The sequence below is a fragment of the Danio rerio genome, chromosome 6, assembly GCF_052040795.2.
Source record: "Danio rerio strain M-AB ecotype USA chromosome 6, GRCz13ab, whole genome shotgun sequence".
In the NCBI taxonomy this organism is placed as follows: Eukaryota; Metazoa; Chordata; class Actinopteri; order Cypriniformes; family Danionidae; genus Danio; species Danio rerio.
This window is the reverse complement of record NC_141026.1, coordinates 25,224,449-25,242,969: the sequence shown is the minus strand read 5'-3', so window position 1 is coordinate 25,242,969 and position 18,521 is coordinate 25,224,449. Positions and strand designations below refer to the sequence as shown.

The 18,521-nt window shown below is 35.2% G+C and overlaps 1 protein-coding gene and 1 long non-coding RNA gene across 3 annotated transcripts in view; both read left to right on the top strand.

Moving 5' to 3' along the window:
* usp43a (ubiquitin specific peptidase 43a) overlaps nt 1-7,825 on the top strand; it is a 177,747-nt gene extending 169,922 nt beyond the window's left edge. Inside the window, 3 exon segments of one of the 2 annotated variants that reach the window (NM_001442042.1) lie at nt 389-550; nt 695-5,243; nt 5,332-7,825. In NM_001442042.1, the coding sequence (NP_001428971.1) occupies nt 389-550; nt 695-1,722 (1,190 nt within the window). In that variant the 3' untranslated portion in view covers nt 1,723-5,243; nt 5,332-7,825. 2 annotated transcript variants of the gene reach the window in all.
* Nucleotides 1-18,521, top strand: part of LOC147843513 (uncharacterized) — a 721,012-nt gene that overhangs the window by 677,765 nt on the left and 24,726 nt on the right. The window lies entirely within an intron of this gene.

Genomic DNA, 18,521 nt, shown 5'->3' with positions numbered 1-18,521 from the left:
CAATGGATGAAAGCTATTATTATAAAGAATAATAATTTACTGTACATGAACACCACCAGTGAAGGCTTTCAAAGATGATCACCAAATGAGGTAAATTAGTTTTGTTGATAACTATGAAGGAGTTGGAAAACATAGTTCAGACAATATATGACACACTGGCTTGCTAAATGTAACTCTAAAGAACTTTTCTCTTTTTTTGAGTGACTGAGTTCATCCTAAATGCTGGATTAGATGCCATTGCATGCTGCATGTGTGACTTGGTGATCATTAAAGCCATAATACAGTACTTCAAAAAAATCAAGGGGCAATGAGAGGGGCAGCACACTCTCTGCCTATGTCTAGAAACATGGATCAGTCATTAAAGTGTCTTGATTCTTTCCTTGTGCAGGTTCCACCAGCTCCTCGATGTCAGATCACTGGCTCATCCGTTTGAATGGTGACAGTAAAAGAGGAAGTATGGTTTCACGGTCTTCTACAACATGCCCTTCTTCCATCGCTGACTCCCCAGAGTCACCAGTTTTTAAAAATGAACCCTCAATTGAGGAAAGAGGTCAGTTTAACCACAAAGTTATTTTCTTGTGATTGTAACCAGAATTCAATGACCTTTTAAATAGATTTCATAATAATTATTTCTTCATTTGTTGTTGTGGACAAGTGTCTTCCACCATGTTCTGAATATTTGCTTTTATGCCAGTGTCTTTAGGTGGGTTTGAAAGCAGACCTTTTGTGCGAGGAATCCAAGGTCGTAGTGTAAGCATGAGAAGTCCCACCAAGACTAAAGTGCTCCCACTGCGATGGTCTTTTGGAAATAAAGACCGCCACAAACCTGTGCCGGCTTCTGAGCAGTCTCCTGCAGAACTGGTGGAGTATTTAGAGTCTGGGAGGAGACCAAGATGTACCAAAGACCCTATTGTTTCCCTAATGACTCGACCTTCAGACAAAGACAACGATGCAAAAAAAACAGCCAAATCTTCCAGCCACAGTGGCCTCAGACCTCCAGAATATCTGAAAATACCACAGGGTCAAGAAAGAAGTAGCTCAGAGAAAGCAATGGGCCAACAACCTGCCAGCAGCAGTAGATCAAGAGAAGAAGGGACCTTGACCAGACGGAGCAGCAGAAAATCTAAACCGGACCAATCACACTCCAGGAAGAGCTCTGGAGCAGGGATCCAGTCCAGTTGTAGTACTCCAAGTGGCTGGGAAACAGCACAGAAGCATGAGTCGAGTGACAAGCGTGACCAATCAGAGGATAAACATAAAAAAGGGCAGGAGACTAAACGTCATGATGTCTTCGCTTTTCTCAAAGGTGGCTTTATCAAGAAGGATTCCCTTCGGAAGTCTCGGGATAATGATTCTGTCAAAAAGGCTGATTCAGGGGTGAAGAGCCCATCTGGAGTTTCCCTCTCCAACGGGACACATAATAGAAATCCAGAAGGTAAAGTCAGTACTATGAACCATGGTAGCAGGCACGGAAGTGAACTGGCAAATGGCAAGGTGAGTCGTGGTTCCTCAGACATCAAACGCTCACAAAGCTCATCCAATATTCAAAGCAAAACTGATCTAGGCTTAAGAAGAACAGCATCTTTACACAGAAACGGCACATCGGTGGCCCAACCACAGAGCGTGACAGGGGACAGGGGCTCTCAGAGCACTTTACAACGCACACGCTACAGCACAAACTCACTGGGCAGAAAGAAGGCAGTGCCTGAATCAAGTTTCTAAGACTTGCGCTGTGTTCACACCAGACGCGGTACAAGTGCATAAATCGCGATATTCATGTGTGAATAGATGTGTGAACATCTTGAGTTTACTCGCTTCATTTGTGCATCAAATTAGCTTCATTCACGTTTGAAATTTACTGAGCAATAGACGCAGATTAGCATCATGGGTGAGGCTTCTGTCTGCATGGACTTTATTGAGAGAATAGCTGTGTTTATTTGCTTTAGAAGGACTAAAAAGAAGCGTCAGTTTGTTTGGAGCCGTGTCTAAGTCCACTAAATCCATTCAGAGGTGCACCCAGGTCTGTGAGTTCATCAACTCCTTCAGAAACTATACCTGGATGATGGAAGCATTCAGCGGTGCTTCTGACTGAGCCGAGCCCAGTTTGATGAACTGTTGTCTGTGTCAGCAGTAGGATTTTACTCCTGGACACCTAACAACAAGCACTACATCATAATCACTCCAATCAATCAAAGAGCAAGTTCCTGATTGGTTAACGCTGCATTTTGTTATGCGCAGAAGTACAAATTTTCTACTTTGTTCTACTCGCACCACTTCATTTGCATGAATCGCATCATTCGCGCCTCCTCATTCGTGGATATTGCGCCACAGGATGTTTATTTACGCCTTTGCATTGAATGAACATGTAAATCACTCGCGCTTGATGCTTCTTCTGCGTCTGGTGTGAATGCAGCATTACTTCACTACACCCAAATATCACAACAGGACATCTAAAAGAACTGTTGTATGAAAGGTAGGCTTGAAATGATTACTGAAAGCAGGCAGCACACGGACTATGAAGTTGCACTTATATTTGAAATTAGTAGATTATATATATTTTTTGTTGTTCACTTGTTTCTGCTTCTGCTAAAGTGCCTCTTAGAATTGTTTTTTTTTTTTTTCAGATTGTGTTTTGGCACTGGAAGTACATTACATGCTAGCCTTTACACTATGCTTTTTAATTGGGAAAAAAGCCCCAGATTAATTTTTTTTTTGTGCCAGTACATAGATTTATTATATATAATACATGAAGGGAATTGCTAAATATAACTTTTTCTGTTTATCTCTTATGATTCTTCAGATTGTACTGATTGGCTGCTAACCTCTCATGGGTTTTTATGACATTTAACAAAGATGTCAGTTCTTGCACTTTCAGTGATTTTATTGCACCACTATGTTCTGCTTTTAGACCAAAAAAAAAAAAAAAATTTTTTTTGTTTACTCACTGCAAAATATGTACATTATGAATATTTTTGTCTTGTTTTCCAGAAACTGTTATATGACATTAGAAAACAATCACTATCACTAAAACAAGGAAACCTTACTATGATACATTTACAAAATATTATATTACACCATACACCTCTGAAAAGCAAATCAACCTCACTTTTTTTACCAAGTTTTTCCAAATATTTTTTTTTTCTGTTAAAAGATGTTAAACAGGAATGCTGTCTTTTTTCATTTAAATATATGTTATAATAATACAGAAATGAAATAATGTGAAGATAATGCGTTAAGATCAAATAAAAATAAAACATTAAAGTGACCTTAGAAAATAGACACCCATGACGCAGATTGTGTTTGGCTCTAATTGCTCAGAGCTTCAGTAAGAATGTCAAATTGTCTCCTTCCTATTTGAGCTAATTGGGTCTGAATGTCCATTAATCTGATGAGCATAGCAAAACTAATAGTCTTTTTTATGTTCTGCTATCCAAAACATTTAAATAGCCTGAATGCATCTTATGAAGTGTACATCACTCATTATCAAAGCAATGAATTAAAACTGAAACATTATTTTGTGAGGCAATTTCACACATATGCGTTTTAAAGTAATCTAATAACTCATGCACCACACTAGAAGTGTCTTATTAAATGTTGCATGGTATTTATACACATTAAATGACATGGTATTTATACACTAGCTCTTCAATTAAATACTGCTACGTTTATCTATTTGGATTCCTTCCAATATAGTTATTTGGAAAAACACACTTCTACAATAGTTTTGTGCTAAACTTCTTTAAAATACCTACTACATGCACTGAACAAAAAAATTATTCAAAGATGATTCATTGTATTTTATTACATTTTTTAAGGTAAGTGGTTTTAAACAATTTATTTGGGCTGAAATTAAACAAATTAAGTTGAACATTACTAAATTTAATATGTTTGTTAAAATAGTAGCCCATATAAATTGTTTTTAGTGTAATGCATAGTGCAGAATTTCATAAGCGAGATTTTTTTACACTGTTCATTGCAAAATATGGCCACAAAATATGCTGCCCATTTAAAAAATAAAAATAAATAAATTTAATGTTACACACTCTAATATTCAATTGGACTGCCTTTGATTATGGCTCACATTTGCTATGTTATCGTTTCAATATGTTTCCGCTGTCACAGCATTTATTCCTGTCCATAGTTGCATTAATTTCTCACAGAGATCTTGTATTGATGATGGGAGAGTTAGACTGCTGTTCAAAGTCTTTTCCAGAATGTCCCACAGATTCCCTATAGGGTTATGTACTGAACCCTGTGAAGTCCAGTCTGTGTATAAATGATCTCTCATGCTCCCTGAACCACTCTTTCACAGTTTGAGCCTGATGAGTCCTGTCATTGTAATCCTGAAATATGCCCGTTCCATCAGAGGAAAAAAATGGAATCAACTGGTCATTCAGGTAGTCAGCTGACCTAATTCTTTGGGCACCCAACATTGCTGCAGCATTTCAACATCATTGCACTGCCCTCACAGGCTTATGTGTCTAGACACTAGGCATGATGGATGCTTCACTTTATCTGCCTCTCTTTTTACCTTGATGCACCCATCACTCTAACAGGATAAATCTGGACTCATCAGAACACATGACCTCCAATTTTTATGCTCCCTGGGATATTGAAGATTTTTCCCCAATTAGCCTCGACGAGAAGTAGTTTTCTGAAGGCTACACAGCTGATTCATTCAAATCATTTAGTTCCCTTTGCATTGTGAGTGGAAATGCTATTACTCACTATTAAGCATAGTCGTGACCTCTACACTTGTTTTTTACGATTTTATTTAAACAGACGTTTTTTTTTTTGTTTTTTGTTTTTTGTCAACCAGGGGTGCGTTTCCCAGACAATGATGCAACTCGTGGCTAAACTATCATAGTACGATGCATTGTTTGGGAAAAGAACAATGTAGTGACAAGTGTTTCTTAAAACCCGTAGTTTCACTGTCGCAGATCCATCGTTTGAACCATGTCAGTTATAATGCAAAACATCCATAATGACACTCTATATGGGGCGGAGTAACAACTTCTTTAGAGAAGAACCCCATAATTTCTTTGTACAAATTTTATTGTTTTACACGCACACGCATTTAAAAAAACTAAAAAAATCCAATATAAGTTTTGGTATAAATATGCACTTGTTTTCCATATTAATTGAAATATATGTAAATGGCTCGTATAGTGCCTGTGTTTCCTTTATATAGTAATATTATTGAGAATATTCCATAGTCTATTCTAAATTCACATAAAATCACTTACAAAAGCTAACATGTATTCTAAAATCATATATAAATCATATAATAAATGAGGTTATTTATTAAGAAATAAAATTTAATATTTATTAGGAAATGAAAAAAATCCTACTTTAATAATAATATTAATGGTTATTAACATTATTATTATTATTATTATTTTTATTATTATTATTATTATTGTTGTTTTTAAGTAGGATATTGTTTTTTTTTTTTTTAAATGTGTACTTTTACAATTTGACACATGCAAACCACTACAGAAATGTACTAACCAACAGGCCCATGTCATATACAGTACAGATACTTAATAAATAAACTACTATAAAGTAAAAGCATTAACGTATGCTGTTTTTCACAAGCTTTGGAGACATAACATAAATTCTAAAATTATAATTAAAAATGATAAATTCTAATAATTCTAATTAGAAATACATTCTAATATAATTAAATAATAGGTCACCTATAGCTTTCGTCATGAGCCACGACTGTGTTCAAAATGACATGAATGTTTTTTAAAGTGCACTACCTAGTACTTCCAGTTTTAAATAATGTGTTGGACAGTTTTTAACCTAATTGGGCCAATAATTCAACCCTTCAGAAACAGATTAACATCTTTTCCATGACCACAGGGTGTGTCTTCTTAGGAATAAAAGCTACTCTCTGCTTCACTCATTTATTAATTTTTCTTGTTGGCTTTGTCCCTTTATTAATCTGGGGTCGCCACAGCGGAATAAACCGCCAACTTATTTAGCACGTTTTTGCGCAGGGGATGCCCTTCTAGCTGCAACTCATCTCTGGGAAACATCCACACACACACCGGAGCACCCGGAGGAAACCCACGCGAACGCAGAGAGAACATGCAAATTCCACACAAAAACGCCAACTGAGCCGGAATGAACTTCCAACTATTCCATCATATGTTTTATGCAGTGAATGTCCTTCCAGCTGCAACCCAGTACTGGGAAACACCCATACACACTCATTTACAAGCACACACTCATACACTACGGCCAAATTAGTTAATCCAATTCATCTATACCGCATATCTTTGGACTGTGGGGGAAACCGGAGGAAACCCATGCAAACACAGGGAGAACATGCAAACTCCAAACAGAAATGCCAACTGGCTCCACTGGGACTCGAACCAGCAGCCTTCTTGCTGTGAGATGACAGTGCTAACCACTGAGTTTTGCTTAGTTAGTTGATTTTATTATTATTATTATTATTTTTTTTTTGGATGGGCAGTTCATATTTAGCATGATTTGTAGACTAACAAATTTTGATGCTTGCATCACAGAACTCGCACATTGCACATGGGTTGCTGAGTGTTTTGGACAGCATTGACATGAAACAAACGTCACTGCATTCAATAAGCAATCAAAAGAGCTGTAGATACAAACTAAAATGTCATGGCAGATGCGTCATGATCTCATTTTTGGTTTTGACACTATTGGTTGGGTTTGATGTAGGTAGTGTGTTATTTTCAGATATGATTGAGGATTAACCTTTAAGTAAGATGCTTACTGCACAGTTTTTCCATACTTTTGCAAAACATCCAACAGCCAACATCGATTAAAACTTGCCAGATTCATCTAAGGATCAATCCTGATTTAGTCGATGAACATCACACTTTGAAAGTGGCGTAACATATTTCTGCATATATCACTGGCTTGTTTCTCCAATGTACATGGGTAATGAATGCAATAGCCGGAGTGTGAAATGCACTGTTAAATAAGGTTTAATAATTGTGGTGAATTGATGTAAATGTATCTCTGTCACACTGTTTACATTGATTTCTTTTTGTTGATCTGAATTGTCAAAGATATGAAGTACTGGTTTGTTTATGTCTTCTACTTTCTGCATTAATGTTCTAAACGGAGGATTTCGGTGTCTAAAGAAATGAGCATAGGCTACTTTTACAGTATATTGAATTTTTGTTATTGTTGTTGTTCATTGAAGTCCTTAAAATGTATTAGATAGCATTGATCAATCATTTTTGAGTTTAAAGCATAATTGAAAAGAAATCAAGGAACAACATTTTTGCTCTTTCCAGCTTTGTTGAAATCTGTTTACAAAACCCGCTAAAGGGATTTCTGTCTTTGTGAACATGTAATCATCCTTGTTTTTTTTTTCTGTTGAGTATGTCAAAGGGTTGTGCGAAAAGCAGCAATTATACAGCATATAACGGACACAAAGGTCTGTTCCCCAAGGACATTTCTTTCTTCCAATTTTATGCTTTCAGAATAATCATACTTTCACTATGTTTGAAATAATGATCACTTGTACTGAAAAGACAACGAATGAAGGAATCCTACCCTCAAATCTTTTAAAGATGTTTGATATGCAATTTTATACACATTTTGTAATGTCTTTGTATGGTTCTGTTTAGAAAATATTGTTAATCTGTTTGGGAACTACATATGTACAGGCATAGATTATATGTACAATTCTAATTCTATTTGAATTATTGCACAAGAGTACGTGTTCTGCTTATTAAATGACTAGATACCGGTTCTTGTGGACCTGTGTCTTCAGTAGCTGATATATTTTTGATAATAGCTGAAATTAAAAAGACATTGCTACTCATCATGTCTCCAGACTGTTTTAAAATGACAGTGTCATTTGGGTTTAAAGTGCATTGGTCCTCTAGCAATTATCGGACTGTTTGGAATATTTATAGTCTGGTGCCATTTTATTAAATATTTATGAAGTGTACGAGCTTAGCATTTATCACTCTTGTCACCTAAAAGTTTATTTATTACCATTCTGAATGACTGTCACTGCTCTCTGCAACATTTCGACTCTGAAACCTCTTTTGCATTGGATACAGTAGCTTTAATTCCTGTGGGAGTCTCACAGAGCATTTCTCATTAGCATGCGCTACATACAGTCTCCATCCTCAGTTATAGGCTTTGTCTTTGCTTCAGTATCTCAACTCAAATAGTGTCAAATAGTCATTTGAATTCTGGAACTGATTTAGTGTGTATTATTCAGACTTGTTTTATAAAATTGTAAATGCTAATTGCTTCTAAGAACTCATTATGCACTTCAGAATCAGATAATTCTGTCAACATCGCTTTAATATTTTAAGAAGCAGAATGACATATTCCTAATCTTCTGAAAACCATAAGCTTCTGAAAACTTCCTGAAAACACACACTATAATGCAAACTAAGGCATACATTTTTGTTCTATGTGCTGTAAACATACTGTGGTTGTTTTAAACAGACAACAGAAGTAAACTATAGTTATTTTACAAGTTTTGTCATCAAGTGCAAAAGCTCATGTTAGACAGAATGTTCAGAAATTAGAACTTCAGTCCCCAACTACAGTACAGCAATTTCACACACAAGGTAAGTGAATAGTGAAAAGTGAAAAGTGCAGTCATGAGCAACATTTTACATGGAAACAATCTGTCTCTTTTAATATATAAAAATGCTAATGTTGTTAACGTCACTGAGACTGAGATTTTTTTTCAACACATTTCTAAACATAATAGTTTTAATAACTAATTTCCAGTAACTGATTTATTTGATCTCTTCCATGATGACAGCACATAATATTTGACTAGATATGAAGAGTTCAGACGCAAAAGCCGCTAAACGCTACTTCCGCCAAAAATGAGATAATGGCATTGAGTACATGCTTTAGGCATGATGTAGTACACCATCAACAAATAGATTTGCTTCTAATTATCTAAATCCCAGCATCAGCGCATTCAGAAATAACAGTTTGTTGGCAAAAGGCACTGAACAGCACTTCCTATTGACAGCAAAAGCTGTCAGAATTTGTGAATCAAATCATGTTTTCAATGTAGTAGTGCGGCGATACGTCGGCTTTTGTAAGGAGACTGATTTTGATTTTAAAAGATGGAGTTTGATGAACTGGATGAGGCTGTCGACTATCAGTAAATAGCAAATGAAATCGACCTTAACATCAAAACTCTGGGCATTATAAGAAAAAGAAAACACAAAGTACAGTCGGAAGTGTAACAAGAGAAGCAAGAGAAGGCCTTAAGTATGGTGAGAATGAATGAATGACAGCTTCTAAAATTGTCTGATCAAGAGGCATCTCCTTTTTGCCCAATAGGCCGACCTTGTGTTTTATTTGCTAATGTAAGTTTTCAAAGATAAATTTGATGTATAAAACTATACATTTTTAATATTACAGATAAACTTTTTTATATTAATGGACAATGCACAGACATTGATGTTTCATAATGTTTACACTACATTCTTTGAATCTACCAAGCTTAGTTTACAATGTTTACATTGTTCTACTTACATTAAATCTCAATCCCAAACATCAGAAATGACAACAGATTGTTAAGATTGTATTAATGTTAGTTTTAATGTTATTGATTAATGCACTTAGCTGACAGATTTCATTAATTCATTTTCCTTCTGCTTAGTCCCTTATTTATCAGGGGTTACCACAGCGGAATGAACCACCACTTACTTGACAGATTTATATATTTTTAATTTTAGGTGTTTTATGTTTCGTAAAGTAATTTATAATTGCATCTTTAGTGATTTCTAACTAATTACACTGTTTTGTCTCCATAGCTGGATTTAGAGGTTTTTGCAAAAAAAACACAGGTGTATTTAGCTGGTTTTGACGCAAAAGAAAATCCACCTTGTTAATCACCAAAGAATTGTCTAAAGTTACATTTTTGGAAAAAAAAAAAAAAGGTATTTCATTTACTAGCTAATAACCCTATCATTACCTTTAAAATGAAACTAAAATTAAACCTAATGAGAAGGCTCGTAGAAAATGCCACATTTACAAAAAAAGAGTTCTGATAGATTTAGAGGGTTTTTGCATATGATCTCTTCATATTTTTCAAGACACTATATTCAGCTTAAAGTGACATTTAAATGCTTAACTAAGTTAATTAGGTAAATTGGGCAGGTTAGGGTAATTAGGCAAGTTATTGTATAAAGATGGCTTGTTCTGTAGGCTATTGAAAAAATATAACTTAAAGGGGCTAATAATTTTGACCTTAGAATGGCTTTTAAAAAATTCAAAACTGCTTTAATTCCAGCCGAAATAAATCAAATAAGACTTTCTCCAGAAGTGTGTGTGTGTGTGTGTGTGTGTGTGTGTGTGTGTGTGTGTGTGTGTGTGTGTGTGTGTGTGTGTGTGGAATTATTAAAAGAATAATTCCTTTTAAGAAAGTAGGAGAGAAAGTTGTAAGAAAGTTTTTTTTTTCTCTCTACAAAGTAAGATTAACTATAGTGATGCCTTCAACACCTCTAGGAATCAGTTTGTGTGCACTAATAAAAGTCTGTTTTTTTTATTTTATTTTTTTATTTAGCAACCATAAAAGTGTATTTAGCAAGACATTTACCTTTGATACTTTTGTCTTAATGGTATTTTCATGCCATACCTCTGACCTCAATGTTTGTGAAAAATCACATTTAATAAACACCAAAGGCCTCTGAATGAAAAAAAAAACAACATTTACAGGAGAGAGATATTTAACAGTGGGCGAGACAGTGGCGCAGTAGGTAGTGCTGTCGCCTCACAGCAAGAAAGTCGCTGGGTTGCTGGTTTGAACCTTGGCTCAGTTGGCGTTTCTGTGTGGAGTTTGCATGTTCTCCCTGCCTTCACGTGGGTTTCCTCTGGGTGCTCCGGTTTCCCCCACAGTCCAAAGACATGTGGTACAGGTCAATTGGGTTGGCTAAATTGTCCGTAGTGTATGAGTGTGTGTGGATGTTTACCAGAGATGGGTTGTGGCTGGAAGCTGCGTAAAAACTTGCTGGATAAGTTGGCGGTTCATTCCGCTGTGGCGACCCCGGATTAATAAAGGGACTAGGCCGACAAGAAAATGAATTAATGAATATATTTACAACTTATATAATGGATCAAAGTCTTCTTTGAAATTCTCTGGGATCTGCAGCCATCAAAACAATTCTTTCTAATAACCCTCTTCTAAAAAATGTGCAAAGTTTCGTACATAACACCAGTAGTAGATCAAAACAACCTGTGGGTAAGTTAAAACTTATGATGCACTTTTGAAATGAAATAAAAGAAAACAAAAATCTAATAAAAATCTAATTAAAATCAAATCAGACAGGGACAGAGAACATAACTAAAGGAGAATGACACTTTAAACAATGTGGGGAAATATCCTTAAAAATTCCAATGTAGCTTTATTTTACGTTTTGTCAGAAGTTTTGCTAATTCATTGAAATTCATATGATTTAATATGTATGGAATTGCTTGATTTGTTTAAAAAAAAGAAGCATGCCCCCAAACCCTACCCCTAATCCCAGCCTGATGGAAAAGTGTACAAATGAGATTATACAAATTATTAAGAAAAAATTATTTGACCAATTCAATTTCTTTTTTTTTTTATATTATTATTATTAAATCGTAGTTATAGTTGTACATCACAAAAAATATAATAACTTGGAATAAAAACAAATAGTTGGTCTACGTTCACAGTTCCTTCTTAAGGTCATAAATATTGACAGTTTTAACTTTCATTTTGAGATTTTTGCTAAATAGATTGCATATTATCTATAGCAGTGATCCTTCCTGTGTGAACCCACTGCTCTGCACATGTTGTTTGTCTCAGTTCAGTTCATGGAGTTCTCTCCTGATGAGCTGATCATCTGAAACTGTTGTATGGAATAAAGAAGTTACACAAAAAATGCACAGCGTTGCATCCTTAAGACTGGGTTTGAGAAACACTGAATTACAACAACCTAAACATCTATAATCAGTCGATTAATATGGTCATAGGGCTGGGCCATTAATCGAAAAGTAATCGGAATTGATGTTTAGAACCTATAATCGATTTAAATTTTCTAGGTCAATATTTTTCAATTACTTTTTCCTACCATGCGTGAAGACATGTGACCCCACTTTGTTAAGGCTGATATAAACTTCGGCATCGTATACACAGGAATTCCGCAGATTTTCTGCACATTTACGCAGATTTTTAGCTCATCATTAATTCTGTTTATTTACTTGAGTAAACGTGTGTAAATCTATATTTATTCAGTTTTTAAATTAATTACAGTACTGTTATCGACTAATATGAAAATGTTCATCTGATTTATGTACAATGCAGTTTGTACAGTAATATTTTCTGTCTTTTATTAGATATATTATATGAGAGACTTGCTTTATTTACTAAATAAAGTGAATCTAATTGGATTAGCATTTTAAACATTAAATAAAAGTTTAAAAGATATTATTTTTTATTTCATATATTAAGGTTTTAGTTATACTCCCAAAATAATTCCGCAAAAATCTGCAGATTTTTACCAAAATTCTCAGCAGAAATAGCAAAAAATGTCTGCAGATTCTGTCTGGCCCTACCTATAACTCATTAAGAGAATAAGCTCAACCCTGTTAGACCATGCGCCATGGCACAGAGCATATTTTTCTATCCTTAAAATAGCAAACGTGGATTCGGTCACTCCATTAATGCTTTTGCACCCTGCGCTTCAGACTTTGCGCCTGGATCGTTAAAATAGAGCTTATTGTTTTTAAAAAAGCAGTGTAACAAAAATGCTGTACTTGTTAAAACAACCAGTTCATTGTTTATTCCTTTGATTACATTAAGCTCTGCTGAGTCGAAAAAATCCTTTAATTAAATCTCAAAAAGAACCTATTAAAAGGTAGATTTTTACCAAAAGGTGAGTTGTCTGCATCAATGTCACTGCCACAAACCAACAGGTACAGTAACTTACTAAATAGTACTATTCGATAGAATATTAATCAGCACAACTGTTTTTATTAATGACAGTCAGAAAAATTAAATATTTCATATCCATCATATCCACTTGTTATACAGATGTTTTCTAAAAATCATTTAAAAATGTTGATGCTAAACAACAAGCACAAGTTCAGTTTTCTTTAAAATAAATCAAACAAACAAAAAATGCAGTAGCACATATACAATTTACTTTTGCTATTCCATTCAGTGATTAGTAATGGGAATACAAAGCACTACATTTGTACATGTCTATTACTAAACAAACAGACTCATTAGAAAATACATACTAAGTCAGTTTTTATTACTTATTGTTACATGCTTAATTTGCATATTGTCATTTTGTTTTGCATTTGTACTTGAACATTGTTATATTGTCAGATTGTCATGATAGTTGTTGTGTTTTATTTATTGTGTTTTTGTAGCATTTTTATATGACATGCTAATTTCTTGTATATTTGTATATCCAGAAAAGTATATGTAAAGCTATATGCAGAAATAGGTCCAAGATGGCGACTTGAGTAGACGTAGACTAATTATGAGCTCTGGCACCAAACATGTTTATAAACGCAGCTTATAAGCTTAATTCTAATCATATAGTTGCACTCCCTAATTACAATTTTGTTAATTAGCTCTGGCTTCACTATGGGTAAAAAAAACAGACTGTTGGCTCTCTTTGAAAAAGTTAAGACTGTAAGTACTAGCACATGCTCTCTGGCTAGAGGCAGCCATGACTGTGCTGCTATGAGTGAGGAGGACTCTCTTTGTATAACCAAAGAGGAGTTCCTAAGTTTGCCCATCACTCCAAGTAAGTCTGCAGCTGCCAAAGTTAAGATTTGTAAAAATGCAAGTGGTGACATTACGTCCCAGCTAGACAACATATTGCTGTTGATCAAATCGCATATCATAGCGTGCTCTGACAAAATTGAACAGATTTCAGATCTAAAAAAAAAAAGTGGACACTTTGTCTTTTGAACTACACTCTATAGTGACAAAAGTGACACATCTAGAGTGGGGAATAACTCAAGTAAGGAAACAAGTTAATCAAATGCAAAGAGGGCTGGAAGATTTAGAAACATACACAAGACGATGTAACCTCAGGATTTTGGGTATTCCAGAGATGATTGATAAAGATTCACTATGAAGTTGTTAAAATCAGTCAGACGTCTTTCTCTGTAGGTAAAAGCAAGCTTTCAGGAAGTATCGACGTAGTTCATTGCCTTGGAAAACCATCACAAAATGGCACCAACAACAAACCTAGACCTGGTTTCTGCTGCATTCAATCTTCCATGGTGGGGCGCCACGCCAAAATTGATCCCGTCACGGCTACATTACAGCTTGTCATTCAAAACATTCAGTCATGTTTTTTTAATAGCGAGTGATAATCGCACCAAAATGTATTAAAAGGTAAGTGAATTATAACAACGCAAACTTTTCTGTAACCGTAGTAGTGCTGTGCGTCCTTTGTTTAACCTTTTAAGGTTACGTGCTGACTGGCTGACTGACAGATGCATGATATGTGAGGTCAAGAAACACAACGTATAGCCGTTTCACTTTACTTCAGGACGCATTAATACCGCTCTGTAGGTCTATTGGAGACATTCATAAATATTCCTAGCAAATCTTTTAAATGTTGGAGATTAACTTGTTACATAAACGCACTAAATCGCACTTCAGCAATGTTTATTTGAGAGCGCGCTAGAAGATCTGTGCTTGAGCTGCGTATATTTGAGGGGGCGTGCAAGAAGTTTTGAGTAAAGAGTAAAGAGATTTGCATGCTCGTAGGCTTTTACATAAATGCAATCTCGACTTAATACTGCGCTCACAACATTTGTCATTGAAATAACGTCAAAGGTAGTTGGTAGATCTGTGTAAAAAAAAAAAGGCCCGCCACCACAGCTGGAAAAAAACCTGCTCAGGAAGAAACACTGCTAGAGACATCATTGTTCAGTTCACCTTGCGCACCATCAGAGATGCAATCTGGGATTCTGCAAAAAATTCTACCTTTTTACAGAAAAGGAGATGCGTTTCAAAGAAGGCCTTCCCAAAAGTGCCCATGAAAAAAGAACGAAACTCTGGCCAGAGGTGCAAAAAGCAAGCAAGGCTTGGAAAATAGCCTATTTTATAGGAGCTAAAGCTTTTGTGCAGGGAGTGGTAGAAATCATCCTGGACATTTAAATTATCCTTAACAATCTTTTGTCAACTGTCTCTCTTTATTTGCCCCTTTGAGGATTTTAATATTATTCTATCATCATGGTTAATTGAGGGCATAATTTTTTAATTTTACCTCGAGGATTTTGCCAGCGAAACTACTTTTTATTTAATTATGACAAACTCAGCAGTATTACAAAATACTTGCTTATTTGTGTTTAAAGACTTTTTGATGGTGCCATGCTACACCAACGCCCCATTTACACAGGGCATCAGCGTCAACGCTTCCTATTCCCTTTGAATGGGTGGCGTCAGGCATTGCCAGACTGCATTGTGTATTCATCTGCGCTGCTTTAGAGATGTGTCTCCCTGCAGAAGTTGGAACTTGCTCAACTTTTCAAGGACCGACGTAAGCGTCAGCCAATCAGATCACTTTATGCAAATACACCAGCTCAGACAGTGGCCTGTTGCTGACTAATTTCATTGGCTGACGCTGCTATGATGATCGCGTCAGCCCCAACTTCAGACACGCTTTCTGTCTATCGTTGTCGCTGAAGGTGTAACGGTACTGACTTTTTTGTAAATTTTGTTAATTCCGATCACGACTTGTAGGTTATAAGTTTAATGTCACTATCCATCATTTCCTTGAATGTCAGAGGGTTAAGGTACAATGTTAATGTAAGGCCTTGTTTTTTGTTTACGAAACGCTTTAATTCTAATTTTGTGTTTCTTCAAGAATCAAATTCTATTACTACAGATGAGAATTCTTGCTGGTCACAATGGGGCGGTGATGTCTGGCTCTCTCATGGCTCGGAGTGTTTGGCCTGGGTTTCCTGCTTAAAGAATAATAACAAAATAACAAACCTGATAACAACCTTCTATTAATCTGTTTGGAGAAAAGAATTCTTGACTGGGTTCTAAATTTCCTAATGCTTTCCTCATTTTTAGGGGCGACTTTAATGTTGTTTTAAAAGAGATAATGGATAGATGGCCTCCTGGTAAAACTTCAGTGCTAAATACTAATTTAAAATTTGATAAAATTGTTTATGAATCGATTTGACCTCATTGATATATGGAAGGAAAAACACCCGGCTAACTTAGAATACACTTGGAGCATTAAAGAAGTTCTAGACGATCTAGAATAGATTTCTGGCTAGTGTCAAATAATATGATGAAAATCATGGCTTTACTAAAAGATTTTTTAAAGAGCCGTGAGACGATGCCCAATGTCAACCTATCTTTTTCTTATTGCTGCTCAAACATTTAGCAATTTCATTAAGTTGAGTTCTTTAGAGGGTATACAGAAGGTAAAAGCTTGTTAATAAGTCAACTATCTAATGACATGGCCCTTTTTTGAAGAATAGCCACCAGACTCAATCAGCAATTCATTTAACTAAATTGTTTTCTAATGCCTCAGAGTTATTCCTTTATTTACATGAATGTGAATTATTTGCTTTAAAAATTGTTAAGACACATTCATTGGCACTATTCCTGTTAAAGAGTCTCTTACTTAAGGCATCATTTTCTCAAAAAAATGAAAATGATAGTCTCTCTTAATTTTAATGCACTTACTGAAATTACTAATAATCATTTTAACAGATGGTTACAAAGAGATCTTTCATTAAGAGGCTGTGCCTTATTAACCAAAGCAGAAGGTATTTCTAGGCTGACGTACATAGCTGCCTCTTTGCACACAGATAATAAAATAAACAAGATAATTGATCAAATAATGATTAAGTTTCTATAGAAAAACTAAATGCTTCATATTCAAAAGTCTGTAATAGTTAATCCATACAAAGTTGGTGGTCTAGACTATTTAGAATGATCTACTTTAAATAATACCTAATCACCTAAGCTTTTCACTCATCATAGCACACGTGCTGCTGATGATGTGACAATAAAAGTTATTTGATTTGATTTGAAAAACATTGATGTCGCTAAACTATGGCTTGGAGTAGCTGTAGCTCAATCAGAGTTTTAAATAGCCCTATTTAGTCCACAGTAAGGTTGAACAGATGTCCTGTTTTTCCACAGGAAAGTCCCTTATTTCCCAGGACAGTTCCTGGGAAATGGTCCAGTCAGAGGTAGACTAGCCAAGCGCATCATAGAACAAAAAAATTAATTCAAACAGTATCTTTCATTAACGTGCAATAACAGAGCTTAGGATAGGCGAAATCATGCAGAATGGAATCAGCTGAAGCAATGTCTGGGCCACTGACACGCACCTGCACAATCCTGCCCTCTCATAACCAAGATAGTGTGCGACCAAATCAAATAGCCTACACAGACAGTTATCAAACTGTCTCTCGCTGCAGAGTATCTACCTCATGAAAATCCATGGTTTAAGTCTAGTTGAATCAGTTAGAATGCAAACTTTTAAATGAATGAATTTCCCCTTTTATAAAAAAGACTAATAATACGGAGCAATGAAATATTAGTGCTGGCTTTCATCAGACAGCATACCTGAGGAAAAAAAAACATGCTAACCCTCTGTAATTGACTCAAGACCAAATGGGAAATGAGAAGCATGGATTTGAAAGATATTTTAGGGATTTCTGCTAAAGTTTAAAGTAAGCTTTTTAAAGATAAGCCTATTCAAGTATTTATTGTAAAGCACTCATTTAGGATGTATTGCAAATGTGTATTATTTATTTATTTATTCAAATTTTGGCAGCCTTTTTAACATTTTAAAAGTTAAAATTAATTTTGTATGCTTGTACACCTACTTTAGTAAAAATAGAAAACATTTATAATAATCCAATATAAATCAAGTGGAAAATTAGATTATATAATAATATAAATTAGCTAATTGATAATGTTAATAATAATAGTGACAAAATAAATGGCCTTGGGTTTGCTATAGCCCCAGAGCCCAATATTTTCTTAATCTTTATTTTTCTTAATTTCCTAACCTGTCATCGAAAGACAGACAGACAGACATAGTCCTCCTAATAGGAGGGGTTATAGAAGGGGTTGGTGTCTGCCTGTCTGTCTGTCTGTCCAGACAGACATATTTATCTGAATAAAAGTCAGCGTTGAGCATCGACAGGAATTATGTCTGTCACTTTGAACAGTGACAGACATAATAAACTTTGAATGCGTTAAGAAAAGATGAACATAAACTGTGATGGAAACACCTTTACTGAACAAAATCCTGTATGTTTATTAAAAAAGGTCATTTGATTTTGTTATAAGAGATCATGTAATGATAAAAATGTATGAAAATGAACAAATCAGCAGGCTGAGCACACTGTAAAACATCTAAAATGTTGTTTTGGTCATTCTGAAATGCCTTAACCGTTTCAGTATTAGTGTTATTACAATATTAATGACCTCCCGAATCAAGAGCATCTGTGCTCTGTGTCTCATGCCTTCAAACGCCAAAGCGCGTTCACTGCATGTC